The sequence below is a fragment of the Panicum hallii genome, chromosome 3, assembly GCF_002211085.1.
Source record: "Panicum hallii strain FIL2 chromosome 3, PHallii_v3.1, whole genome shotgun sequence".
In the NCBI taxonomy this organism is placed as follows: domain Eukaryota; kingdom Viridiplantae; phylum Streptophyta; class Magnoliopsida; order Poales; family Poaceae; genus Panicum; species Panicum hallii.
This window is the reverse complement of record NC_038044.1, coordinates 2,584,050-2,610,036: the sequence shown is the minus strand read 5'-3', so window position 1 is coordinate 2,610,036 and position 25,987 is coordinate 2,584,050. Positions and strand designations below refer to the sequence as shown.

The window sequence follows — 25,987 nt, the reverse complement described above, 5'->3', positions numbered from 1 at the left end:
GCCTCGGCGAGTTCTTTTCTGGGGATGAGGCAGATGTTTGCCGAGTTTAAACGCTCAAGGGGGCCAGTGTGAAACAAGAAAAAGCAGTTGAAAGCATCTAGCACCGTCGACTTGATGATCGACCAGCAGGATTTGTAAAACGCACCTGTGAATCCATCCGGCCCCGGAGCTTTCTCTGAGGGTAGTTCAGAGATGGCCAACTTAATCTCTTGCTCCGTGAAAGGCGCATCCAAGTTTACACCATCCACCATTGGAAGATTCAGCAAGTCCCAGTTGAGAGTACGTGTCCTGCCCGCCTTTGTGCCCAGTAGATTCTTGTAGTGAAACAGCAATTCCTGCTCCTTCTCGACGTGGCTCCAAATAACTGAACCATCTCGCTTCTTTAGCGCAGGTACGAAGTTTCTGCGCTTACGCGCCGTCATCTTCAAATGAAAAAATTATGTACAAGCGTCCCCGCTTTTGAGCCAAGTTAGTCGGGAGCATTGGCGGCGTCTGGCACGTTCGACCGCAGGTCCGCAGCAAGGCCCAGCGCACGGACCTTCAGATCCTTTAGCAGGCAAACTTCCTCCTCAGATAGATCGCGATCCTCCTGAGCTTGCTCCAGTCTAAAAATGACCTCCCCAAAATCCTTTCTACTCCAAGTCCGAAGCGCTGCGGCAGTGTTCAGAAGCTTGTTATGGAGGATCATCATAGCATTTTGCCCTTCCACTGGCTTATTCCAAACCTCTGGCACCACTTGATAGAAGCCTGGTATTTTTGTCCAGAATTGCTCAAATTTGAAATGGGCTTTTCGGGGCGGCTTGTCTTGGTGGCAAAGAAAGAGTGGAGATTACTGTAAGATACACAATAGCATATTATTACGATAGGTGGGAAGGCAGTGCTTCCATTCTTTTTTCCTAAGAACGCATCCTGTAATCTTGGCAACTACTCATCTGTAAAGTTCACTCCTAACAATTGGCCACCGCAGTGTCTAAAATTTATCGGTACTTTCGTGGAGCTTACCTCCATGTTATCTCAACAAATGTTTACAGGTACTGTCAATGCAAGCTCAAGTGATCAACTCTGACACTGTCAGCCAGCAACGATAGAGATGATGAGTGGATGGATACTAGAGCTGCCGCCATGAGATGATGAGATGACATGGAGAAGGTGGGCTCGGATGGGGCACAAATAATCGATCCCTATTCATTCAGAACCATATATAGTAGTGCTAAAAGACTCCCTCTGCCACCACACCCCAAATAAAGACTCCCTCTATCCAACATGTTTTCATGCTTCCAGTTGTAGAGATTGGGGGCAGGCCAGGAGGGGGGGTGAGGGGAGGGGATCGACAGGTGGGGACATAGCTACACAATAACAAGTTTCTTCAACGACAGTCCATTTAAACTCATTTTACTACAACCATCTTATTGAAGTTTGCAGTGTCGTTATGATCCACTGCTCTGGTCCAGTACTACTGCAACAGTGCAATTCCACAGCTGTATCGATGACTCCATGAATCACATTCGACCATAGGCAGCTGCTCATTTAAGAGCTAGCTCTTGCAGACACGCTGCCTACTACGGTGTTGAGCCAATTTTCAGCGATGTAGTGGTAAGCCGCCTCCGTCAGGTGGACACCGTCCCAGAACAGACGGGTGGATGGATCCTCACATGTGGTTGCAGCTTCATCGCCACAGACGACCGACAGGTTGTAGTGGTACCTCCCAGGTCCTCCGCAGCAAACGGTAAGAACGTCTCTTTTAAACCCTGCAACCACATGCATAATTGAACTCAACTTTGGTTTTTATCACTACTCCATTTTACCAGCCTTAGGAGTACAGTAGTATTTTTACCATTAGATTTGCATCAAAATTCACGCTAAAGTCAAATTAAGAAAGGCGTGCAGTAGGTTTGCACGATCTCGAAGCAGTTCCAACGATGAAGAAGAACATAGACACATACACATGTAGGTACTGACCGAATCGTTCAGGCGACTTGATCATCTCCATGACGTGGTTGAACATATCGGTGTAGATGATACTCACATCGGGATGCTCCGCTCGGAGCTTCTCGATGGCATCCCGCAACAACGAGTTGTGGATCATTACGATCTCATTGGGCTCCTTGAGACAAGTGGCGGTGGCGTCGTACTCCGGCGCATCGGTGTCGGCGAGGGCGACGAGGATCGATGGCACACATCCGGACGGGATCATCCCGGGGACCAGCAGAGTCTTTGCCCCGTGCTGGATCACTCTCTGCTTGTTGCATTAGTTTCTTGATGTCAACATGTACCCAGACTGATTTTTAGATGTTTATGCTGTCTAAAGAAAGGAACCCCGTCTGAAAATGAGTTGCAGCAGGTTTGTTGGAAGCAGTGTCCACCTAGTAAACTCCAAATGCTAAATAATCCATCACCTATTGTTTAGTTGTTTATTCGGTTTAGATGGTCATTTAAGCAAGCTAATAAATACTAGCTGCTTAATCAGGATAATAAACTAATAACTGATTAAATGGTCACTTGACTATCGTGTACCGTTGTTTATATAGTGTTTGAATAGGCTAAACGGCTGTTCAGACAAACTAACAATGCCTGAAACAGGGAGTGACAGGGGGATCAGTCAAGTGCTCTCGCCTCGGCGCCCATGGAGATGGTCTGGATGACATCTGGGATGAAGGCTTTGATTTCTTGCATGCTTTTTCTCATGCCAAAGGATATGTGATAGTCGGTGATCCCGAATTCGCCCACCAAGAAGAGAGATCTGCTAAAGAAATCCCTGCACTCTGCAATGCAAAAACAACACCATCTCCACTGAGTACAGCTAGATGTACTATCATTTTCTTACAAATTAAGTAAACCTAAAGATTTAGTGGTCAAGATTAATTACAAGTATGGATACTCGTAAAATATACATAATATCAAAGGTTTGGTTGAGAGTACAACAGTCATAACTCGTGAAAACCAATCATTAGATTGGAAGTTCCGGTCTCGCCCAGAGACCCGTACGATCCGTATAGCATGGCTGGAATTGTTTAAACATTATATTCCCAAAAAATAACCAAATTTCAAATAAAAAATCTAATTAAGTCCTGGCCCCGTGCAGAGCCGGACCTACTGTACATGCTTGTACGCCCAAATTAAATTATTTGCACAAGGTTAATATAAGTGTATGCATTGTATGTGTATATTAGTTATATACACCTAGTAGCTAGTTGGATCAAAGTAGCTACACATGTACTCAATCTCACAATTCAAACTTATATTAATTATAAGTAGCAAATTAAATGTAGCTCAATTAGTTATGTTCCTTATGGTGGAACTTATCCACCTGAGTTCGAGTCCTAAACTTCATATGGGTGTTTGCATTTTTATGAATTTATTTCAACAACGAACAATGCTATTAATTGCCAGATGACATGCTTTTAACAACGAAGGACTTGTGGAACTATTCCTTTTTTTTTAAAAAAAAGTTCTGTCGGTCCAGTCATGAAGATAGGATCTACGTGTGTTCGGATTCAAGCGGATTCGTCTATGGGGGCGATGGAGACGTCGGACGTATTTATACACATTTTCCTTTTGCTTCAGTCCGTATGCATGAAGCTGAAGTACTACAATACATAACCTTGTTCCGTTTTGCAAAGTGAAGGCTTGAGCTCCTCGAACCACCCAAGCTGCACTTGGAGGCTGATGTCCGTTTCCCCCAAGTGGAAGAAGCTGGAGCTGAGGGCGGTGGCTTCGCCAACGGCAAAGTTTGCGCCCTGCCGGAAGCTCCCCTTGTGCGATAGGTATGGTGGCACGAGAGGCAAACCCAGGCCTTGGGCTGAAAATCACCAGCATGACAGAGAGAGGCTACTGATGATGGGTCCATGTCCATATGTGCTGCCTAGGTTGATCTGAGATCGAGTTTTACCAATGAAGTCGACGATGAGACGGCCGTTGCTGCTGCGGCCGGTGGGGCGGCCGCCGAAGAAAGTCATGCCGTAGGGAGGGCGCATGACTTCGTCGAAGACGTTGTACCAGCCCCACACGACGGGGTTGTTGCCGGTGTCCGTGAAGGAGTCGCCAAAGGCGAAGATGGAGTCGAATGGCCCGCCGCGGAGGGAGGCAGCGGCCTCCGGCTCAGCCGACGAGGGGAAGACGGCGACGGCGACGGCGACGAGCGCCACGGCCATGAAGGCAGCAGGCACCACCCTAAGACAACCACCCATCTTGATGCCACGGTGTACAGATCGTCGACGCATTGTATGTATATTTATAGGGAAGCTAAAATTAAATTTATAGGAACATTCTGTTAAAATTTACAGGGAAGCCCCTACCACGCTAGCTTAATCATATGATTTTTCCGGATCGTTGGTTGTATGGTCCCTGCAAAACTATCAATTCATTTTAATGCACCAATAGCGATACTATCATACAAATACGTGCACACGTATAAGAGATTTTAGAGTCTACATTTTCTCCACAAGTATAAGACATTCCGAGTAGAGTTTGGTGTAATTCCTTGAAAAATCTTATTAATCGCATGGGTAGCATGTCATTAAATTCTGATTGCCTAGGCAACCTACCATTTGTTTGACCCGCGACTTATGCTAGTATCCACTAAGCTCTAACAAGAAATATATACGTTTTTTCCTATCTACCTTAAACCGTCCAAAAAATCATATATTCTCTCGTAATTTTGAATGGAGGGAGAATGCCCAGTTTCGACTCCACAAGGAGCTCCATGGCTTGGACGTGGAGGGAAAGGGGGCGGGGGTGGGGGAGGAGATTATCAAGTGGAGCTCGAGAGCAACCTGCTAGCTTGTTCCAATCCGATGGCCTGCACGTCGTTTCCACGAGATCATGGGGGGTCTCTACGATGTTGTCGCTCCATAATTTGAAACACAAGAGTAGGTACAGTAACTGGCCACAAGAGTTCCACGTTGGCCATGAAATGGACAGATGAAGGGAGAATGCGTCTCACTCATACTCACGTGTTTTTAGTTTTTGCTCCTGCGTGTAGGTACAGCATGTTGTCGTCAAGAGACAAAGCATGCACAGATCTATTTGCACGTAATTGCTCTGTCTGCCAACCTAACAATAGACACGCAACAACATTATGCTGGGATTACCAGCTAGGAAACCAGTACCACACCACTTCCAGGATTGAACGATGCCGACACACACACGAGAGACCCGACGGAGGTGAATGTCCGCCGTCTCTGATGAATTCGAGGGACTCCGATCCTATGGATTCTACTTTAAATTTTGTAACCGATTCAAACCAGGCAGGAGCAGGACAGATTCGAACCGCCCGGCAGGCGAACCTATTTTATTAGGTTCACATTTGGTACTCCGTCCAATCTAGTCCGGAGCGAGGGCGAGGAGGTGGACCGGCCGGCGATGGCGCTGGTGAACAGCAGCGGCGACACGTACCATGGGTCTCCGAATCTACGAGCCGAGTTTGGCGTGCGAGTACGCGTCGCCCCAGGAAAGGGCCGACCACAGATCGCGTCTCCTGGCCGCGATCCACAACGCCTACCGTGAGGCGCTCGAGCGCCTCACGGTGAGCAGGAACAGCAAGGCGAGGCGCCCGCTGGCGATGCGTCCTCGCCGGCGGCTTCTGCTTCGGCCTGCTCGACCCGGCCTCCAACATCGTCGTCAACACCCTCGTCCCCCGCCCGCGGCGCAGCCCTGCGGCCGGCGGGGTCCCCGCCGGAGCGGAGCTCGAGGACCTGGAGCGCCGGTCGATGGACGGCATGGTGACCATCCTCACGCGCTTCTTCCCGTACCTCGCCGACTCCGAGGCCGAGCGCTACCTGCTCCTCGCCGACGCCGACCTCCTCGTCGCCACCCGCACCGCCGTCATGGACCGCCGCATGAAGAGGTTCGGGTCCTCGAGCGCGCCACCGAGGAGGCCCTCAGGATGGCCCTCAGGTGCGCCGCGCTCGCCGCCCGGCACCCCGACCCGGACCGCCTCGTCGGCGCCTGGCTCACCATCTCCAGCCACCTGGACGAGGCCGTGCGCCTCGTCGCCAAGGTGCGCCGTCGCTCACCTTCCTACAGCCTGCGCAACCTCGCCAGGCTGCTCGACGGACCGACGCCGCCGGCGGCCGACGACCGCCGCAGAGACCTGCTGAGGGCGTGGCCTCAGCTCGCGACGACTCGTCGTCGTCGCCCTCTCCCCCGCAGCGTGCCGTACCAGAACACAGGCATCAAAAGAATCGGTGCTCGTATCGCAGGAGGGTTGGGGTAAACTAGTAACAGTTAGCGCAAAATATAAGGAAAATATATAATCTAGATGTGCAATTAGAATTCAACTAGCGTGAAAATCTGATTTTAAAAAATTTTGCAACCTACAGACAATTCTAACATATACTATACTAAAAATGTAAAGGCACACGAGATTGCAATAAGCAACTACACTAAAAATGTAAAGGCACATAAGATTGCAATAAGCAATGCAGAAGTTTAAAGGAAGGGACGAGGGGAATCAAACTCTCGACATGAAGATTTATCTCATGGTATCGATAGGCACAAAGTAACCCCTAATTCACGTCATTGAAGCACTCATTAAGAGTATTGCTTCCCGGTCACCGAATCTCTTTCGGGACTCTCGTTGACTCGCCACCACGGTTTAGCCACCAAGGCTCTCGCCAAGTCCCCGGTCACCTCAATACCGTCTCCACTAAGGAGCTTTTCCATGAAGGAACGGGGTATACACGTCCCCCGCACAAAACCATCGTCGCCGTTCCACACCAAGCCGGAGGGTCGATGACTCGCCGGCGAACCACCAAGACTCCAAGATTCCAAGGGACCGGCACACCGAGATACAACTTGTGGTTCACTCAAGAACCAGCACATAAAGCAGCAACACCTCGCTCTCTCACTCTGTTTAGAGCTAATTCTAGCACTAACGCTCTCAAAGTTTGTGCTAAATCTAAGAATATGATCAATAAGCTCTTGGATGGCTTGAAGAACTTCTTCAGAGTGTGGGTAACTTCTCACGAACTCCAACAATCTCAAATGATTCAGGGTGAGATCTTATATTGGCTAGAGATCCAGTCCTAGCTATTACTTGCTTTTCTGCCGTCAGTTTAATCGGTCACTCTTAATCTGCATACTAGTCGTTGAACATTTCTCTGCCACGCCTAAGCTTGCTTGCATCATTGCACCGATGCAATGTACCGAAGCACCTTCGGTTCAACCGGTGCTGAAGATTTTGCATGGAAACCCTTCTAAAACCAAAACATGCGTACTGAGTAACCACAACACGCTTGCACCGATGTCTTCTTTTACACCGTCGGTTTAACCGGTGCCTCTATTGTTTCTTCACTTGATTGCCATGCCATCTCCTCACTGCACCGACGTCTGCATTCTTATAGCATCGGTTTAACCGGTGCAACTGAGTTCTTGTGAACTTAATCGTTGTTTCAACTACCAATGCACAGAAAAAATTCGGAAAACATTTCCTGTAGCTGAAGTGTGTGTATATCTACCTAGAGGAAAGATTCAGAAAAGGAAAACTTTAACACACAAGAGAATGGCCTCGCCCTTGTTGCTTCAGTCCTGGAGGCTGGAGGCCTGCCACAACTTGTCACTGCAGTCCTGGGGTTCAGAAGTGTGATATTGGCTTGTTCAGTTCTGCATCCCAGTCCCAGGATCCCAGCTGAGGCTTGTTCGACGGATTTGGTTTCTTCTTCCCAGCAAGTTGCGGTCCGTCATAATCAACTCGATCCCTGGATATATGCATGTAGGCCGTCCGCCGCCGAGGCCTTCGTGCCCTTTAGGAGAAGCACGCCATGCTCCCGAGCCCGGCACCCTGCACGGCGTCCTCCGCCGCCGTGCTGGAATCCTTGCGGCGAGCCAGACAGTTGCGGAGGCAGCAGCGCCAATTGCTGAATCCGCCGCCGCAAACGGATGCGTCCTGTTCGCGGATGGTAGCGAAGGATGTACGCTTGGGACCGATGGCGATCACCGGTGGCAGCGCCGCCTCGCCAGCCTCCCTGTCGCCGGCCTGAAGATTAATCAGGAGCTTTCTGAAAATATCGGATCTATATTCGCGATCCAAAATAGTGGATTATATGTAAAAATGCATATAGTATTTTATATTTACCCTCTAATTTGGATCGTAACTACTGATCGTGAACTGAACGAGGGGTCTTTTTAAAAAGCACTAGATCCGTTTTTACATATAACCCCCTAATTCTCTTCAAATTTCAAACGAAGCCCTCATTTAGATTAAATCTGATCTGATGGGCAGTTCTTTCTCTCGTCCTCTCGACGATCCGCCGGCGCCGGCGGCCGCCGCACCGTTCCTCCATTGCAGGTACATGCCCAGCCTCCCACGAACTGCAAGCCCAATTGATAGATCTCCGCTCTTCCAGTTCGAAGCAGATTCACCTCCTTCCGCAGTTTTGCGGCAAAGACCGCAAGCGTGCGAGTCGCCGGCGGACATGTACACGCCGCAGCCGATCTGTCGCCGCCGTTTGCTAGCCATGCTTTCTTTTCACTTGTAAGAAGACAGAGCTTGTGTTAGGACTAGCTAGGCATAGACTCACTTGTGCTTGCATAAACCGAAGAAAGAGTTTTTAAGGCTGTTTATCTGAACGCGGGGATGCATAGCAATACCATTATTACAAACGCTAGCTTGGATGTTTATGTGTTACTGTATTGTGTTAAACGAACGCAGCGCGCAAAACGTTTCCACAACTTGAGCATGCATGCTGGCTAGTGAGTACAGTTGGTCGATTGGGAGTAGCTAGACGACGACGCTAGCTATTATTTGTTCACGCTCCGTAGAAAAACAGGAAAAAAATAATAATAATAATAAAAAAACAGATGCCCAGTCCTGACACGATCGCTGTCTGCTCACCTCGGCGCAGCGCCGTACGCGGGGCCACGCGGCACTACTCGAACTCAATCCTTCACTCAGCAAAAAAGAAGAAAAAAACTTTTCGAAAAAAAAAGAAAAAATGATTGAGAGAAGCAGCTGTATACATGTAGTACTACTATTCCGTGTCATCTGTTCACGGCTGTATGCCTATGTCCTCGCCTCCTCATCTGTTCATGTGGCAGCAGACTTGGACTACTTTTGAGCTTTGAATTTAAAGCGCTCTGCCGACTTTCTTCTATAGTACTAGCTAGTGTTTATTATTTTTCGTCAAAACCGCGCGCGATCGTCATGGCCCGTCCTCGCTCTTCGCTCCTATCGCCGGATCGGAGCAAAACAAGTCGTCGCACCGCACCGCACCACACCACGCGGGCAGGGTCCAAGCTCGCCGAGGAACAATTGTTCACGACCGAGATCGGCGACATTGCATTATTGACGCCGCCGATCGATTAATTAACACAACCGAGATGCGAGCGAGATCGCTCCTGGCAGCTTCGGGTCAACAATTAATCCATCCGATCCGCATCACTACAGAGAAACAAATGTGTAAGTCTATGAAACAAAAGGAGTGCCAGTCACTCTCAACATCATTATACTATCATACGTACGTTCACATGCTCATTTATCATTTTGAGTATATTTATATGCTTATTCTAAGATACTTCATAGAGATATATACGAAAAATTGAGTATATCAACATACTCTATGTATGGTCACATACCTAAAGTATATAACATCACAGATGGTCTAGTATGATCATATACACCTCGTACATACCTTTCGTTGGATCAGATACGCTTTGCATCATGTGATACATACGTAGAAGTAGCTATAAGTGCGTGTAGAATGGATTTTTCATATATATGATGAGTTTTATCTGCACTCGCTTGTAACTACTGTCACCATCAGTATACCACTGTATATATGTCCGCATACTTATTTATCACTTTGAGGGTGTGTTCGGATCCGGGGGTCTAAAGTTTAGAGGGGTCACATCAAAGAGAATCTTATCATTTATAAGTATTAAATAAAGTCTAATTATAAAACTAATTGCAGAACCCCAGTGCTAATTCGCGAGACGAATCTAATGAGGTATATTAGTCCATGATTAGCGGATGATTACTGTAGCATCACTGTTGCAAATTATGGATTAATTAGGCTCATTAAATTTGTCTCGCGAATTAGCACCCAGCTGTGTAAAAAGTTTTATAAACAGATTTTATTTAATACTTTTAAATAGCAAGATTCTCTTTGATGTGATGGGTCTAAAATTTAGAGGGCTGGAACCGAACAGGGCCTGAGTATGTTCATATATAAAAAAATTTCAAAAGTACCTCTATTTTTTAAATATATTATAATTATACCTTAGTACTAGTATATAAAAATCAGTATGTCCATATTATGGTCATGTACGCAACGTATATACCATCATAGATAGTCTAGTATGATCACATATTTTATGTACATGCTCTTCTTTAGGTGATTAGGTCAGATACGTTCTACGTGATGAGATACACATGTGGGAGTAGTTATAAGTGCGTGTAGAATGAATTTTATATATATATTAACTTTATACTTTGTAGGTTGATAGAGCAGGTTCGGTGCCTGTATTGTGACTATGTGGGAATTAGAATCATACATCCGATTGGAGAGAACTTTCATGGGCGCGAGGAGGATTTTGAGAGCATGGTTTGCAAAAAGGATCCCTTCGATGAGTATTTCGATCCATCACTGATGCCACAACACTACACTAACACGGCTATCATTAGGCATAGTAGTGTGATGGCAGAACGGATTCGTAGGCTAGAAGAGGATCGGCTTTATGAGAGCAGTGAGGATGATAGTGATTCAGATTATACGAGTGAAGAGTGTTGATGTATCCCTAAGGTGAGGTTTATTGAATAGCACGAGCTATGTTTAACTTAGGTTGTCAAAATCCGGTCATCTTGCCTAGATATGCAATGACACTGTTGAAGTTTCGACGTATTGTTGTTAGATTTACCACGCATTTCATCTGTTATTACCAAAACTTGAACAGATGTTGTATCCTAAACGTAATTTGCAATGCCAAAGTTTGGTGCAAAACTAGTGAAAAGAGGTTGTCCATATATTATCTATCTACTGCAGGAGCATGCTTTGCCCTTGCTTGGCACTACAAATTTGTTGAAATTATACAACCATCTCCTTTGTCAATTGTATCAACACTGAGTACTGATATTACTTCAAAGCATCAAATTCTGTAATTCAGATGACAATATTTTGGGTGGCACTCTATGCCAATATGTGAAGCAATTTTTAACGTTTGGTTTCGTTCGACATGGCAAAGGTTTGCAAGTTTGTTTCTTTGGTTGGCGTGCTAGTTAAAATCACACCAAGTGTTTGCCTGTTGGTGTGTTCATAAAGGACAGTAAGGAATCGTTGCTTACTTAATTGATTATTTGTTTAACCTGTTGGGATTTAGTTTATTATTAATTTATTACAGTACAAGGAACCTGTGGAGATCAGGCACGTGACATTGGTTCATTTCTGCCCATAACAAAATATAATTATCAAGATGATATAGGAATGAGGATCTTTGATCTGCTTAAACTTACAAGGCTGCCACGATGTGATTGCACTCTGTCCAGAACCAAATATTTATCGAGAGGATATAGAAGTAAAGACTTTTAATGTGCTGAAACTTAAAGGGTGCTGCAGTGCGATTGCGCTCCATGTATTGATCCATCGCTTAGCTTTTTTATAGCCTTGTATGCACATGACTCTGAGGCTTGTACGACCAGGACAGAATCATACTCAGAAATGAAACAAGGAATAGGTTAACATGTAACGGAGGTCTATAGCTGGACGGTAAATCGGGACTGAATGTGGTGGGTCCAAGGCTAAGGCACAACAACCTGCAGTTCCTGATGTGCACGTCTTGTTACAGATGAAGATGAAGTGTGCCTCCCCATGTATCAGCCTGGAAATGACTCACATGTAAACATCGGACAATCGAGATTTTTTTATACCACTGAAATATTAATTAATAGTACGAGGTAGTATATATAAGTAGTATAAAGGTAATATGAAAAAAATTATTTCACTACAAGATTTCACCCCTGATGCAATGGTCTAAAAGTGTTGCAATATGCTAAAAATGGTTGCAATAGATAAAATGCAAAAAAATTATAAAAAATATCCTTAATTTATAAATTAAGTTACTATTTACTAATGATAACCTTACTCCTTCTAATGGACGGTTAGATCTTTTTTATACTACGTACTACCAAGTGGTAGTATCGTGCGCCGTAAAAGCGACCGATGGATAAAGATAAAAGCGCTGGCAAAGCTATGATTATACCTAATCAAAGGATGAGCTGGGCTAGGTTCGATCCCAAATAAAAGAAACCTGACATCTTTTTATGCTGGCCCGAGCCCGACCCGATCCGAGGATCGGACCAAAAATCTTGGCCGTGCCTATCCGACGCGTGGCCCCAACCTAACACAGACAATTATACCTTATTTCATTTTCATACAGATGGGTGCATAGAATTTACTTGACATATTAAAGTTTACAAACAAGAAATCAGATAATTAGGGGTACAGTATGCATTACAAATAACAAATTACAAACACAGTGTCTGGAGAATCAGCCACTGGTCTTTTCGTTTATTTGAATTCTTTTTCTGCCATACTGTGCACTTGCTTCAGCTTCAGGTGTTGCCTGCACCTGTTGCAGGGCGCCCTGCTGCTATGGACCTCTTCCTCGTCTTCAAGACTGACAGGACTCCATGGGCTTGCCCCGTGTACATCCGCTCAAACCCCTGGCCGGCGTGACAACCCCATTGAGCTGCGTCGCTGCCGCCGGCCGCGCTCTGGGGTCATGCACGGGCACGGCGCATGCCATGGCACGGCGTGCCCAGGCTACAACTAGTAGGGTTTGGTGTAGACGGTGACGTTCCTCCAGCGCGACTCCACGCGCGGGGACACGTCGTGGTGCTGCACGTACACCCCGAACTTGAAGTAGTGCGACGCGCTCGGCGTCACGTTCACGGCCAGCCTCGGCGCGCCGTCGACGAACACGGCCACCGTCGACGCGCCGACGTCGTGGACCACGTTGAGCCGGAACCAACGGTCGTAGATGCCGTCCTCCACCGCCGCCCCGCTGTAGTACCGCAGCGTGCCGTTGTACACGTGCAGCATCAGCGTGGTGGCGTGCGTGCCGGCGTCCTCGTTGTGGATCTGCATCACCGACGTGCCCGACGTCCCCGACGGCACGTAGCCGTAGCCCTCGAACTGCCACACCCCCGACGAGTAGTCGTGGCCCTGCAACGTTGTCGGAATTTGAATTTGAATTGAAACTTTTTTTCTGAACCAAATTTGAATTGAAACTTTTTTCTGAACCAAATTTGAATTGAAACTAGCTAGCTAAAGAGAAGCTTGTGTGACGGCAACAGTAGGTGCTTACGGCGAGGCGGACTTCGGTGCGAGGATTGGTGCTGGTGACGGTGTTGAAGGGCTTGTCGTCGGCGTACACCCAGAAGGTGCGCACGCCGGTGGCGACGTCGTAGCTGTAGCGCTGGTTCTCCGGCACGTCGTAGGGGCTCTGCACCACGAAGTTGCCCTCCGGGAGGTCCACCTGGACGAACCCGGCGGTGAGGTTGCAGTCGCCGTCGACGGCCACGGCAGGCGCAGGGGCGACCACGACGCGGATGATTAGTAGTAGTACTAGCATAGCTGCCGTGCGCTCTACAACGCCGCTGGCGAGGGTGCGGAGGGGGGAGGAGGCCATGGTCGATGAGAGGATTTTTTTAAAAAAAAACCAATCGATGTGAGGATCGACGATGTGATTAGACGACGTACGGCTCCTAGCCATAGTAGTCGAGTTTGTGCACGGTTATATGTGAGATTAACAGGGGCTTGGGTGGTGATGTCCAGGAATGGATTGTCACCTTGTGCTGTCACTTTGTCTTTGGGCGTGCTGTTGGCCTCCAGCCAACCGAATGTTGTGTTTGGCTCAATATTGAATGGTTTGATGGCGCGTATCGTATTGTGAATTTGTATTGAGACAGCCAGAGGACAAGGACGGCAACCATTCGCAGCTACGTACATGGTCAAAATTGTACGCCTTCGATACTGATGTAAAACGAGCTTTCTTTGTGATTAGTTTTTTTTTTTGAAGTACTTTTGCGTTTGTGGCTGTTTGGACTCTGAGAACATGAAACAACGCAAATGCTGGCCTTGCCAATATAGAAAACTGTAGTTGGTGACACCTGCAAAGATCTGATTATGCCAATGAAATGAAATACCATTGTCTGTATGAAGAAATAGTTGATATGGTGTCCCTGCTTAGTTGGTCGCTCTATGTGGGTCTGTTTGGTATTTGGTACAGCTCCATTTGATTCTGATTTTCTATGGAAACTGATTCTTTGAGAGAAGTAATTCTGTAACTGAAAATGATTCTCTTTGATTCTCTAGCCTAAACTCTTAAAATCAGGATGGAGAATCACTTCACAGAATAAAAAAATCTACTTTCAGCTCCAAACTTCTTAGTTCATTTCACATAATCAGTTCACAAAATCAGCAGAGAATCAATTCTCTCTGAAAAATTATTTGGCAGAGCTTCTGCTGGATTAAGTATTGAATCGGCTCTGCCAAACACGCAGTGTTACCGTGTCATTACTGGATGTGACATGACATCTCTATGCGGTTCAAATGAATCGGAGTAGCCCTGCGGCTTCAAACAAAAAGGCTAGAATTTTTCATACCTTCAGCCGGCACCATTATATTGCCATCGCCAACTACTCGTTGTGTGGTGTGGCAGTACAGTATTAGCAACGATATTCAGATTTGACCATCTGTGGAACAGTAGTTGATGTCTCTTTCTCTAGCCGGCGCCGCATTACTAAACACCCTGCTGACAACACGCAGATCATCCATGTATTCAACCAAACAACCGGCTTCAATTCGCAGGGCAAAACAACAGGTCCAAAGATAAGTTCAAAACGACATGACCAGACGCACTAATCTGAACAGGAGTACGTCCAGGACCGATCGAATCAATTCAACCTGTTCCTACCATCATCCTCGTTCCATGGCTTCCTCCTCTTCCTCGCTCTCCTCCACCAGCTCCAGCCGTCCCTTCCCCCTCGCCGGCGGCGCTGCAATGATGGCACTAGCACTCGTAGTCCTGTGCCTGGTGGTCAACCCCACGCTCGCCGTGGCCACCGGCAGCTGCGACGACCTTGCCGCCGGGTTCGTGAAGGTGGAGCTCCCGGAGAGCGACTTCGCCGTGCAGAGCCCCTACGACGTGCCGGTGGAGCAGCGCTACCGCTACGACACCTGCACCGGCGTGCGCACCTTCTGGGTGTACGCCGGCGACAAGCCCTTCAACAACGTCACCACCACCAACCCCCGGACCGAAGTCAGGCTCCGAGTAAGCATGGCGAGCACAGATTCTTCACAGTTCGAACACCAAAATCAATTTTAAGACACCACAACGTTGTTCGATCGATCCTAGGGCCACGACTACTCATCGGGGGTGTGGCAGTTCGAGGGCTACGGCTACGTGCCGTCGGGGACCTCCGGCGTGTCGGTGATGCAGATCCACAACGAGAACGGGGCGGCGCACGCGACGGCGATGATGCTGCACGTGTACAACGGCACGCTGCGGCACTACAGCGGGGAGGCCGTGGAGGACGGCATCTACGACCGGTGGTTCCGGCTCAACGTGGTGCACGACGTCGGCGCGTCGACGGTGGCCGTGTTCGTCGATGGCGCGGCGAGGCTGGCCGTCGCCGTGGCGCCGAGCGCGTCGCACTACTTCAAGTTCGGGGTGTACGTGCAGCACCACGACGTGTCCCCGCGCGTGGAGTCCCGCTGGAGGAACGTCACCGTCTACACCAAACCCTACTAATAATTAGCCAGAGTATACTCTGCTACCGGCCGGTCGATCATCAGTGGCAGCAGAGTGTGGCTATTGAGTTGAAACATTTTGATCAGTGGCAGTACCATGAGTATTCTACTGTATATATACGTACTGTACGTGCAGCACAGTGTGGTTTTAGTCACTTCTGTATCCAATGGATTTGTTTTTCTTTTTGCACGATACAATGGCAGTTTATTGGCGTTGACTCTGTGATCATTGTACTTGTAACACACACAACGCCATGGCATGTAGCAACTCTAGGAACGGACTAGAAGAGATCATAAAGCACCTCGCTCGGGAACACAAATGTAGCAACGGAAATAACCCAAGGAAGAACAAAGGCTAAAACTACAACAGCTCTTCCAGAAAACTGAATGGGCTCACCAGCACGGTTTGGTTGCAAGAAGAACAGTGATGCATGACTTGCCCCGTCAGCATCTTTTAAGAGCTCAGCAACGTGTGAAGATTCAAGCTGACAAGAGGTGATCAGATCAGAGCGGCAATTTCCACGTACTTGATGATGACCTTGTTTACCTGAAGTTGCAACTGTGCGTGTTTCAGTCTTCTTTTCTCCTCGCTCTAGTCAGAAGATCTCTCCTTTAAGTCAGCGGACAAGACGCAGCATAGGAGATGTCCCGGAGGCTCAAGAGAAATTGGAAGCCCAACCCACGTGTTCATGGCCCGGCAGGCCGGAATGGACCAAGTGATGGCGTCGTGGTTCGATCAAATCCGACCCAGGATGTGTCAGTCGTTTTCGTCCAGACACGTCGTTAAAGACCCGGCCCGGCCCGGCCCGGCGAAGTTTCCTTCCTTCCCCGGCGGGGCCTCATCATCCCCTCCGATCGACCCCCCCTCCCTCCTCACCGAGACGAGATCCCGACAGATCAGATCAAGGCGCCCCACACGCTCGCGACCTGCTCGGAGGCGGTGGCGGCGATGGCAACCCGTTACTGGATCGTCTCCCTCCCCGTGCAGTCCCCCGGCGCCACCGCGAGCTCGCTCTGGTCGCGCCTGCAGGACAGCGTCTCCCGCCACTCCTTCGACACCCCGCTATACCGGGTAACCCGCCTCTCCCGTCTCTCTCTCTCAACCCCCTCGCCGGAATCGTCTAGAAAGCTCGCCTTGCCTGACCTCCTCTCCCCGCCCCGCGCAGTTCAACGTCCCGGATCTCCGCGTCGGCACCCTCGACTCCCTCCTCGCCCTCAGCGACGACCTTGTCAAGGTGGGCTGCCCTGCCCCTTCGATCCCATCCCCATCTCATTCCCTGCTGCCCCGAGCAATAGGGGAGTCTAGGTTTCGATTCGATGTGAGACTGACTTGCCTCACCTCCCTCCGCAGTCCAACGTGTTCGTCGAGGGCGTGTCTCACAAGATCCGGAGGCAGATCGAGGACCTCGAGCGCGCCGGAGGGGTCGAGAGCGGGGCCCTCACCGTTGATGGCGTCCCCGTCGACACCTACCTCACCAGGTCTGCTCTGCTGCTACCTGCTATACTGTCCAGCCCGCGGATCGGATGGATGTTCTGCTCAACATGTAGCTCAAAAGCTTTGTTTGGCTTGCGCGTGCAGGTTCGTGTGGGATGAGGGCAAGTACCCCACAATGTCACCGCTCAAGGAGACCGTCGGCAGCATCCAGATGCAGGTCGCCAAGATCGAGGATGATATGAAGGTTTGTTTCTCATACACAACTCTGCGCATCAGTTTCTAAATGGTCAAATCTGATGCCGGGTCATAATGTGGGTACTGCAAACTCTATCTACACTTCTTTTCGTTCTGCTCCTTATCAGCTGTGTTCCCATATAGGGTATTACATGATAATAGTTTTTGTAATATTGTTGGCTGGAAGCTGAGTTTACAATTACTGAAAAAATTATTTTCCAGGTTCGAGCAGCGGAATATAACAATGTAAGGAGCCAGCTTAGTGCGATCAACAGAAAGCAAAGTGGAAGGTAAACTGTGCTGCGGTGCTGCCATACTTTTGTGACTAGATTTTTAGAGGAAATGCTTGCTGCTTATGTTATGTCATTGTGATCCCAACCACCATTCAATTCCTTTGTTGTTTAAAGTAAAGTAAATAGGAAAGCAGAATGAGGCCATCTGTTGCTTATTATGCACTGATTGATTTGGATTTCTTCTGTGACAGCTTAGCAGTTCGTGATCTTTCAAATCTGGTAAAACCAGAGGATATGGTCGCCTCAGAACATCTTGTAACACTTCTTGCTATTGTTCCAAAGTACTCCCAAAAAGACTGGCTGGGAAGCTATGAGTCACTCGACACTTTTGTGGTAATGTTACCTTTTGTTCTGTGCTTCATTTATGGTGCTTTTCAGCCTGTTTTAGAACCTCCCAAATTGGTACATTTTTCTTCTAAGTCTCATTTAGAAAAGCAACTTAATGTGTTTTATTCTACCATTATGAGGATCTTACTTTCTTTAAAAAGCTGTCAAGCTGCTCTAAATTGTATCCCTTATTTCATTCCTTTTATTCATATTTTGTATTTAGCAGCCCTTTCATTTTGAGCTAATTGATGGTTTTATAGGTGCCAAGGTCATCTAAGAAGCTCTATGAAGACAACGAGTATGCACTCTACACTGTAACACTTTTTGCTAAGGTTGTTGACAACTTTAAGGTCCGTGCTCGCGAGAAGGGTTTCCAGGTAAGTTTTCCTTGGAGATTTTATGTCTTACATTAATCTGGCCTCCGGCAACCCATCGTCTTCTGTCATTCACTAAGCTTTATGTCATTTCATTCCAGGTCCGTGATTTTGAGTACAGTCCTGAAGCACAAGAAAGTCGGAAGCAGGAGATGGAGAAGCTACTGCAAGACCAGGAAGCTATGAGGACCTCTCTTCTGCAATGGTGCTATGCCAGCTACAGTGAGGTACTTGGCTTTTCCGACATATTCCAGTAGTTCCATCTATAACAGTATTTCTTTCCTTAAAAATGCAGCTAGTTATGTTTTCTCTGTGAGTATCAGAAGCGTTGAATGAGAATTTTAGTCCATGTTTAATATGGAAAGCCATTGTGTTAATGGTTGATGTCATTATTTTCTTCATTTGCATTATAATCGATAGGTTGCTTCTATTTAAGTTTTAAATAAGGGCATTAATTGTGAGTTCTGACTTCGATGCATGCTGAAATTGCTTTTGATTGATGTTGTTACAGTCTCACTGCCACAACTTTGTTATTTAGGGAGGAAATATGGTGGTAACTCATTGGGCATAAGTTATTGTCAGATTGCGATCGCATCACCTTTGTTAACTAGAGCTATGAATTTTGGGTGCCTTTTTCATTATTATGTTGGCCAGAATATGAAACTCTAATTCTCAGAAAGTTGCAATACAGAAAAATGCCAGTGCTCTCTTATCATGGAAAACTGCTGTCCTGGTTTTTACTGGTTTAGGGCTAGGAAAGTCCTGCTTTTCATCACGGAAGATTTATTTTTACTGAGGACTGTGGCCTTGGCTAGATTTTAGATATTGCTGGTGCACTTGATTGTTGATGGTTGCTCCTGGGGCTGGTCCTGGCATTCGGGGGCTGGGGCGAGATAAAATCAGAGGCTGTTCATTTAGGCACAAACATTTAGTAATATTGATTATCCAATTGCAATACTAACCATGCATCTTGTTTCAAAACACTTGCTTCTAGTTAGGCATTGGGGCATAGCATAGCATCTCCACACCTCTAAAACTCAAATGTGGCCTGGTCACGTTGAGACCCTTGGGTGCTATCAGTGGAGGAGAGCTCCTCTCAGATAGAAGCATCTAAGCTGGGCATGAAGGGAGGAAATCAATAGGAAAGTAGCCGCATGACGCTGTGATAGGCATGCGTTTCGAGAGGAGGGGGGAGGGGAATGGGCGAACGCTGTGGCTGATCGGTGAAGGGGATTGCTTCGATCACATAAATTGGGTTGGGCAATACATGTTGAGTGGTGGGCACTGGTTATTAGCAGGCCTCGTTTTTACATGCACATCTGGCTAGGGGGCTCCTGGGATTTGGGGGCCGGGGCTGCTGCCCTGCCTGCCCTGCCCCAGGGCCGGCCCTGGTTGCTTCAGTAAACATGACTGGAGTATTGAGGATTGCTTTCTTGTTGTGATAGGCTTGGCGATCCAATGTAAAAGCCAGCCATTTGAATGGAGATTGAGAATGGTATCTTGTTTTCTCAATTGTAATTATTTCTGTGCAGGTATTCAGTTCCTGGATGCACTTCTGTGCAGTGCGTGTATTTGTAGAGAGCATTCTTAGATATGGTCTGCCACCATCATTCCTGGTAATTTGCTCTGCTGTCTTTATTCTTTGTGATGGTCAACTCTATCTTTTCTGTCTTGTCTAATCTTATCTCTTGAATCAGTCTGCTGTTCTTGCACCATCTGCAAAGAGTGAGAAGAAAGTAAGGAGCATCTTAGAGGAGCTTTGTGGCAATGTCCATAGGTAATTCAGTGTTTTTAGTTGCGATCATTGCATTGCTAAGTGACATCCTGGTATTGTTTTTCACTAATGCAACATCTGAATTGCAGTATTTACTGGAAATCCGAAGATGATGTAAGCATTGCTGGTTTGGGAGGTGAATCAGAGGTCCATCCTTACGTCTCCTTCACCATAAACTTTGTCTGAGCCCAGTATGTCGCGTATTGTCTGTGGCCTGCCAATATTTTGAAGCAGCTATTACCTTGAGTAATCGAAACAACGAATGGTTCGTGTATATTACTTGTGATACGCCAATTCTTTCTTGATTTGTCGCTCTTCTCTTGTCCTGTAATTTATATTGGAGAGATCTGCCGATCAATAATGTAGCTTTTGAGGAAACTGAAATATGTTCTGGCTGAAGAAGAGATCCATCACCTTGTAAAGCTTCTGTGGATACTTGTTTTTGTAACATTGGGCTACTGGATTTACTGTAATAAAGCCGTGTCAAATAAGTTCAGATCGGTGATCACTGAGATTTGGATTTTAGCCATTGAGGCTCTCCGGGCAGATTTCTTCCCAAAGTTCCCGTTCATGCTTATCCTTGCTTGATTGCCCTTTCCAAGAATTTCAAGAATGATTTTGAATGCAAAGGGAATTTCAAGAATTCCCCAAACAATCTAGTCAAACCCAAGAACGCTAAAATCCAAAAGCGCCAATGAGATATATGCCAATCAAGCAAAGTGCAAAAGCACTTTGTAATTTAATAGGGATTAAGAATTGCAGATACTCTAAATAAGGAATTTTGTTGCATTCTTTTGAAAAAGAAGGCCATGTATCGTCTTGACAGCCCAGATAGTGTTCTGCTCCGTGGATGAATGGATGCTGGAAGATGTTGCCGTGCGCCAGTGCCTAACGCTAGATCCCTTGCCTGCACTCCAGCTTCAAGGCACGCTGGTTCTGGCCATGGATTCTGGTGTATATGCTTTCCTTCGCCCCATAGCATTACGTACAAAGCAACGATCTCCGGCCGTCCGGTCTTATAAGAGAAGCAGGATGCAGTGTCGTCGAGATGCTGTCCGGTGTCACGCCGTGGTTGGGCTTGCCATCTCTCTTCGCTGTTTCCTTCCTTCAGGATGGGCATTGGAGCTGGGGACGGCGGCGCCTCCCCGAGCTGGGGCGGCCGCCTGGCCGCTAAGGGCTGCACCAGCACGGGGGCGACCATGTCCGTGGCGTCTGGTGCCAAGCACCGTTGCTGCAGCTGCGGCGGCGAGCTCTGCGTCAACATCTACGTGAACAACAACGTGCAGGGGGTCACCAACTCCGTGCTGCTCGGGAGCAAAGTGGTGATGAGAGACCCCGGAGCGCGCGTCACGAGCCGCCACCGGCCGCGGCGAGGTCGCCGACGCGTGGTGAAGGCGAACGGAATAGGGATCGTCGCCGGCGTGGTATTGCTGTGTGTAGCAGCTACTGCTGCCGCCGTGTTCTGCATCTATGTTTTTGTACACGTACGCAACCTGCATTAGTTGCACGGACTTTCGTGCTGCTGTAATCGATCGGGCAGTTTTGCTCGAATTCGTGGGAATTTTTTTTCACATCTTGAAGCTACTAAAATATCCTGTCCATCCACACTTGACAGGGCACAAACTGCATTCCATTTCACTTGATGCAGTCTCGTCAAAGCACAAATTTCAAAGTCTGGTTTGCATTGCCAAAAAGCAAATCAAAACATCAACCACAATCCACAGAACATGTTCACCCGTCATGTTCGACGTCTCTACGAAGGAACTCAGTCTCAGACGACATTACCAACTCAATTAAAGTTTAAAAGCCACCGGCAGCAGTCATCATCTGCCATCCATGGACGACAAACACGCTACAATGCGATTTGCGGAGGAAATAGTCTGTTGCCCAACATCACCAAATCCTCGCTCCGGAGCAAAGCTTCACAGCTGCAGCTGCAAATCGCACGACGGCGGCACGGCAAGGCTCAGTTCGAGATTCACTTCCATGTCGCTGACTTCGTTCCCAGGAGCGGCCAATCCCATCTGCTCCTGCTGGACGGGGAACAGCTCCAGGCTGGCGTCAGAAGCTACCACATCTGGCTGAGGCGGCTCAGGCTCACCACCAGAGACATTCAGATGGAAGGCTTCAGGACGCTCAGGCAGATGCAGGTGATCTGTGCCAGGATTCAGTCCAGCTCCTACTTCCAGTACTGTTTCCTGTGTTAGAATTTGCAGCCACCAACACTTCTGGCACTGACAATACCATTAAGCCCTCACTAGGCATCTCTTGGATCAGCTGCTGCTGAGCTCTCGGTGTCCGGGCAATGGTCACCCCAAACAGTTTTATGGTGGGAGGTTCTGCGACACTGACAGAGCTGGATTGTCCACGGCCACCCTCCTCAACAGTTGGATCGGCAATGGTTGAGGCATTCAGATCGTGTGAAGAGGTGACGCCTTCATCTTGCTGCATGTTCACTTCTTTAGGATGCGCTACAGAGGAGTTTGATCCCGCTGTTGGAGTGTCCGGCTTTTCATGGGGCAAACTGCTGCCAGGCAAGGTAACACCTGTCATGGAAATTGTAATAGCCTCCTTTTCTGCCTCAGGGTTGTACTCCACCAGCGGTTCATTCCCAACAAGCTTCACAGCAGAAGTTTCTTGGCCTCGGGACTCAGGTTGCACTTCATCTTGCTGGTTCGGAAGATGCTGTTCTTGTAGTTGCCCTTCCTCTACGGCACACGCTGAACCATCTTGTTCTGCAGCTATAACACCTTCGTCAGAAATGACTTCGCTTCGCTTGAACACCCCCCAAAGGTAGTGTTTGCCCTGGTACACTGAAGAATAAGAGAATTTCATCAGCAACAGGCAAATAGTGAGCAAAATATTGCGATGTACTCAATCACTAGAAAAGCTTTTAAAATAGACAAAAAAACATAACAACTATATATGCTCAAGTTAAACTGAACAGGATATCGGAAGAAAAAAGGAATTTTACAACAAAATACTTGCATTGATTTTGTTCTGGCAATAGAATAGAGGGGAAGATCAATAGATCAACGATACCAACAGTAGCTTTTAGGGCACCATCGCTCTCGATTATTTCCTTCACCAATTCGTTTGATACTTCATTTGACCTGGAGTGCATTGAGAATATTAGTGCTTCGTAATGACATCAAGCATGAGAAAAGGTAACAATGAAATAATGGCAAACACACCTCAAACTAGGTGGGAAGAAATACAATCCAATACAAGCATTTGTAGGTCCCGAAGACTTCCATATCTTTGGCCAGACTTCCAACCGAGGAACCTTCTCTACTACAACGACTTGTGGCAGTGACGATCTTGAAAATTTCTCCACTTTCTGACATGCTTTGCTTGACAAGTATGCTTCTATCTTAACTTTGTTTACCTTGAATACTTCACTGTTCATAAAGGCTCCACTATTGACAAAGAAACAGAAAACATCATGCATATTTTATACAAAGGAGTGCCACTTTGATTCTTAGAAGGAAAAGGGCATTTAACATACCTCCAAATTGGTTCTACAAACTTCATATTGTTGAAATCTGAAGTTTCTACAACCTCTTCTGCGTAATTTTCAGTATCAGTTATTCTTTGCTTTTTCATTGCTTTGCGAGCTGAACGACGCATGGGTTTTGAGATGTCAACATCTCCTAGTTTGTAACCCAAGCAGCACATGATCATAGGTCTAGGAAGCTCAACCTTATCCATACAGTATCTGCATAGTGATAAATCATAATAATAAAATGATGATTGCTACTTCTCTCTTGAAATCCATTTAAAAGATAATTAAGCAAAGTCAACATAAATAAGCGACAGAACATAGCATGCTTGATGTGATTTGTGATATATTTTCAATAGTTAAAATCATGATTTTTCCCAAACAAACATATCTTAGAGCTAGAATTAAGGAAATAGAACTAAAGGTGCAGCCGTGGTTTTTCTAGACAAAATGATAATTCATAGTTCAAAGCACTAAAAAGCAGATAAGCCTAGTTATTGTATATTCATTTTTTTTGCCATACCATGTATTTAATACAAATCATTAGAGCGAACAGAAGCATACCAGGGTCTACTAGATCCCTCGAAGTGTCCGAGACACACACTGCATAAAATTGCAAAAATATTTATTATCAAATTATCATCCTTAGACATACCCCCAAACTAAAATATCAAATTGTTTGGTCATGTTCTCATATTTGCTGATATAGTTTCTAAGGTCGCAAACACTACATCAATTGATTGCTCAAAGTGTATTTGGCTGCCTACAGACACTAACAAAATATTTAAGGAGGCAACTAGTCGAACAGGCCTCAAGCGTTAGGAGTATGTGGAGAGCCCTAGCCACATACGTGATTCCACTCGACCGCCTGTAACCTTATCTTCTTCTTCTTCCTTACACGACCCATCAACCACAGTGTCTTATCTTCCTAGCACAAGTTGTCAAACCTCCCGCGCCGCCCTCTGGTGCCTCCCTCAGCGCCATAGGCCCCATCATACCGCCCCTTCCCCCCATTTGCATCCACCTCTGACAGTCGGTGCCGCCGTTCCATCCCACCCGCACCCATCCCCGACACTCGTTAGCCCTTCTTCCTCCCATAAACACTCCAGTGAGCCTCCCCGGCTACCTACCCGACCCAACCGCCTTCCTCCACCACTATGGTAGGCGCCTTACCGAACTACCCATAACCCACCACCGCCCGCCGGTTCGACCACCACCCCCACCCCACCCCAGCCATCCCTTTGGATCTGACAGCCATAGATGCCTTCCCCAACTCCCAACCCCATAACCCTAACCGAGCCCTGAACCCTAACCCGAACAACATCTCACCAGAGAAGACAGATGCTAAGAAGCCGAGGTCACAAGAGTTGGATCTTGCTGTGTGTGTGTGTGTGTTACATTGTGTTGTGTTGTGTTGCGTTGTGTGTGCGTGAGCCCGCGCGTGTGTGTGTTGTGTTGTGTGTGCGCGCGCTTGCGTGTGTTGCGTGTGTGCGCGCGCGCGCGAGAATAATCTGCCTTGGTCCAAACCAAACCTACATGCCACTATATGTGCCAAGTTTGGAACCTCCCAAGAGTGGCGCACCAGCAGCAGCCTTGCGTACGTGCACGCCACTATATGTATCTTCTACATAGTTGACAGATGAAGAAACGAGCGAACAATGATCCTAACTCTAAAACGAGAGGGCTTTTGTTTTAACTTATTGTGAGAGCCCTCTATTTAGGGCCCTAAAGAGCAAGCATGTCAAACTTATAAATTACCCGAAAATAAATCAAGGAAGTAACAAATAGAAAGAAATAATTAATTTAGGACCTAGGGTTTGGGGTACCTGTGGTGCCGGCTCTAGTGCCTGCCGGTCCGATGGTGGAGGCAGCAGCGAGCGGTGAGGCAAGACAGCGATGGCACCGCTAGCTGGATGGTGGAGGACAACAGGTGGTCTGTGTCAGGGCGGGAGCATCACGGTGACATCCTTCGAATATCCGGGTTTGTGTGATGGTGGGCGGCGGTGGTAGATTCGGCGACGGGCGGCGCTGAAGATAGAGCAGGAGGGTGCGGGGGGGGGGGGGGGCACTTGGCGGAGACGAAGAAGATGATGAGGTTTGCGGCGTGGTCTCCCCAGATCCGGACGGAGTTGGAGATGGGAGGAGCGCAAGCGCCGCCAACAAGGCGCGGGATGCCGGCGTGGGTGTGGGCGCCGCCACCAAAGCGCGGGATGCCGACGGGGGTGAGCCGCCGCCACCAAGACGCGGGATGCAAGCTGGGGTGCGGGCGCGCCAGCAAGGTGCGGGATGGCGTCGGGGATGT

At 47.7% G+C, this 25,987-nt stretch overlaps 4 protein-coding genes and 1 pseudogene across 5 annotated transcripts; 3 read left to right on the top strand and 2 right to left on the bottom strand.

Moving 5' to 3' along the window:
* Positions 1-1,347: 1,347 nt before the first annotated feature.
* On the bottom strand, positions 1,348-4,204 carry LOC112887907 (GDSL esterase/lipase At5g45910-like). 2 transcript variants are annotated; one of them, XM_025954191.1, is made up of 5 exons: positions 3,890-4,204; positions 3,602-3,799; positions 2,614-2,762; positions 1,960-2,236; positions 1,348-1,748 (listed from the first exon to the last, which is right to left on the bottom strand). In XM_025954191.1, exons 1-5 carry the CDS (start codon positions 4,185-4,187, stop codon positions 1,528-1,530), a joined length of 1,143 nt encoding a protein of 380 aa, XP_025809976.1. In that variant the 5' UTR covers positions 4,188-4,204; the 3' UTR covers positions 1,348-1,527. The 2 variants fall into 2 exon arrangements, with proteins under 2 accessions (XP_025809976.1, XP_025809977.1); XM_025954192.1 differs by lacking the exon at positions 3,602-3,799.
* Positions 4,205-5,286: 1,082 nt separating this feature from the next.
* Positions 5,287-6,259, top strand: LOC112887908 (annotated as a pseudogene).
* Positions 6,260-12,761: 6,502 nt separating this feature from the next.
* On the bottom strand, positions 12,762-13,623 carry LOC112884416 (citrate-binding protein-like). Its single transcript, XM_025949798.1, has 2 exons — positions 13,300-13,623; positions 12,762-13,157 (listed from the first exon to the last, which is right to left on the bottom strand). Exons 1-2 carry the CDS (start codon positions 13,621-13,623, stop codon positions 12,762-12,764), a joined length of 720 nt encoding a protein of 239 aa, XP_025805583.1.
* Positions 13,624-14,925: 1,302 nt separating this feature from the next.
* LOC112884415 (citrate-binding protein-like) lies at positions 14,926-15,747 on the top strand. The gene is made up of 2 exons (XM_025949797.1): positions 14,926-15,267; positions 15,352-15,747. The coding sequence occupies exons 1-2, from the start codon at positions 14,926-14,928 to the stop codon at positions 15,745-15,747; spliced, it is 738 nt and encodes a 245-aa protein (XP_025805582.1).
* Positions 15,748-16,589: 842 nt separating this feature from the next.
* LOC112887594 (V-type proton ATPase subunit C) lies at positions 16,590-20,695 on the top strand. The gene is made up of 11 exons (XM_025953817.1): positions 16,590-16,818; positions 16,913-16,981; positions 17,098-17,225; positions 17,326-17,425; positions 17,638-17,705; positions 17,900-18,041; positions 18,296-18,412; positions 18,511-18,636; positions 19,942-20,025; positions 20,107-20,186; positions 20,273-20,695. Exons 1-11 carry the CDS (start codon positions 16,696-16,698, stop codon positions 20,367-20,369), a joined length of 1,134 nt encoding a protein of 377 aa, XP_025809602.1. The 5' UTR covers positions 16,590-16,695; the 3' UTR covers positions 20,370-20,695.
* Positions 20,696-25,987: the final 5,292 nt, after the last annotated feature.

What these genes read in the sequence shown, in the direction of transcription:
- LOC112887907 (XM_025954191.1), bottom strand. Translation starts at nt 4,187, where the DNA reads ATGGGTGGTTGTCTTAGGGTGGTGCCTGCTGCCTTCATGGCCGTGGCG. An exon ending in ACTTTGCAAAACGGAACAAG is followed by an intron (nt 2,763 to 3,601) that starts GTTATGTATTGT and finishes TTTGCATTGCAG; the next exon opens with AGTGCAGGGATTTCTTTAGC. An exon ending in CCATCTCCATGGGCGCCGAG is followed by an intron (nt 2,237 to 2,613) that starts GCGAGAGCACTT and finishes TGCAACAAGCAG; the next exon opens with AGAGTGATCCAGCACGGGGC.
- LOC112887594 (XM_025953817.1), top strand. Translation starts at nt 16,696, where the DNA reads ATGGCAACCCGTTACTGGATCGTCTCCCTCCCCGTGCAGTCCCCCGGC. An exon ending in GCTATGCCAGCTACAGTGAG is followed by an intron (nt 18,637 to 19,941) that starts GTACTTGGCTTT and finishes ATTTCTGTGCAG; the next exon opens with GTATTCAGTTCCTGGATGCA. An exon ending in GTCTGCCACCATCATTCCTG is followed by an intron (nt 20,026 to 20,106) that starts GTAATTTGCTCT and finishes CTCTTGAATCAG; the next exon opens with TCTGCTGTTCTTGCACCATC.
- LOC112884415 (XM_025949797.1), top strand. Translation starts at nt 14,926, where the DNA reads ATGGCTTCCTCCTCTTCCTCGCTCTCCTCCACCAGCTCCAGCCGTCCC. An exon ending in GGACCGAAGTCAGGCTCCGA is followed by an intron (nt 15,268 to 15,351) that starts GTAAGCATGGCG and finishes GATCGATCCTAG; the next exon opens with GGCCACGACTACTCATCGGG.
- LOC112884416 (XM_025949798.1), bottom strand. Translation starts at nt 13,623, where the DNA reads ATGGCCTCCTCCCCCCTCCGCACCCTCGCCAGCGGCGTTGTAGAGCGC. An exon ending in GCACCGAAGTCCGCCTCGCC is followed by an intron (nt 13,158 to 13,299) that starts GTAAGCACCTAC and finishes ACAACGTTGCAG; the next exon opens with GGCCACGACTACTCGTCGGG.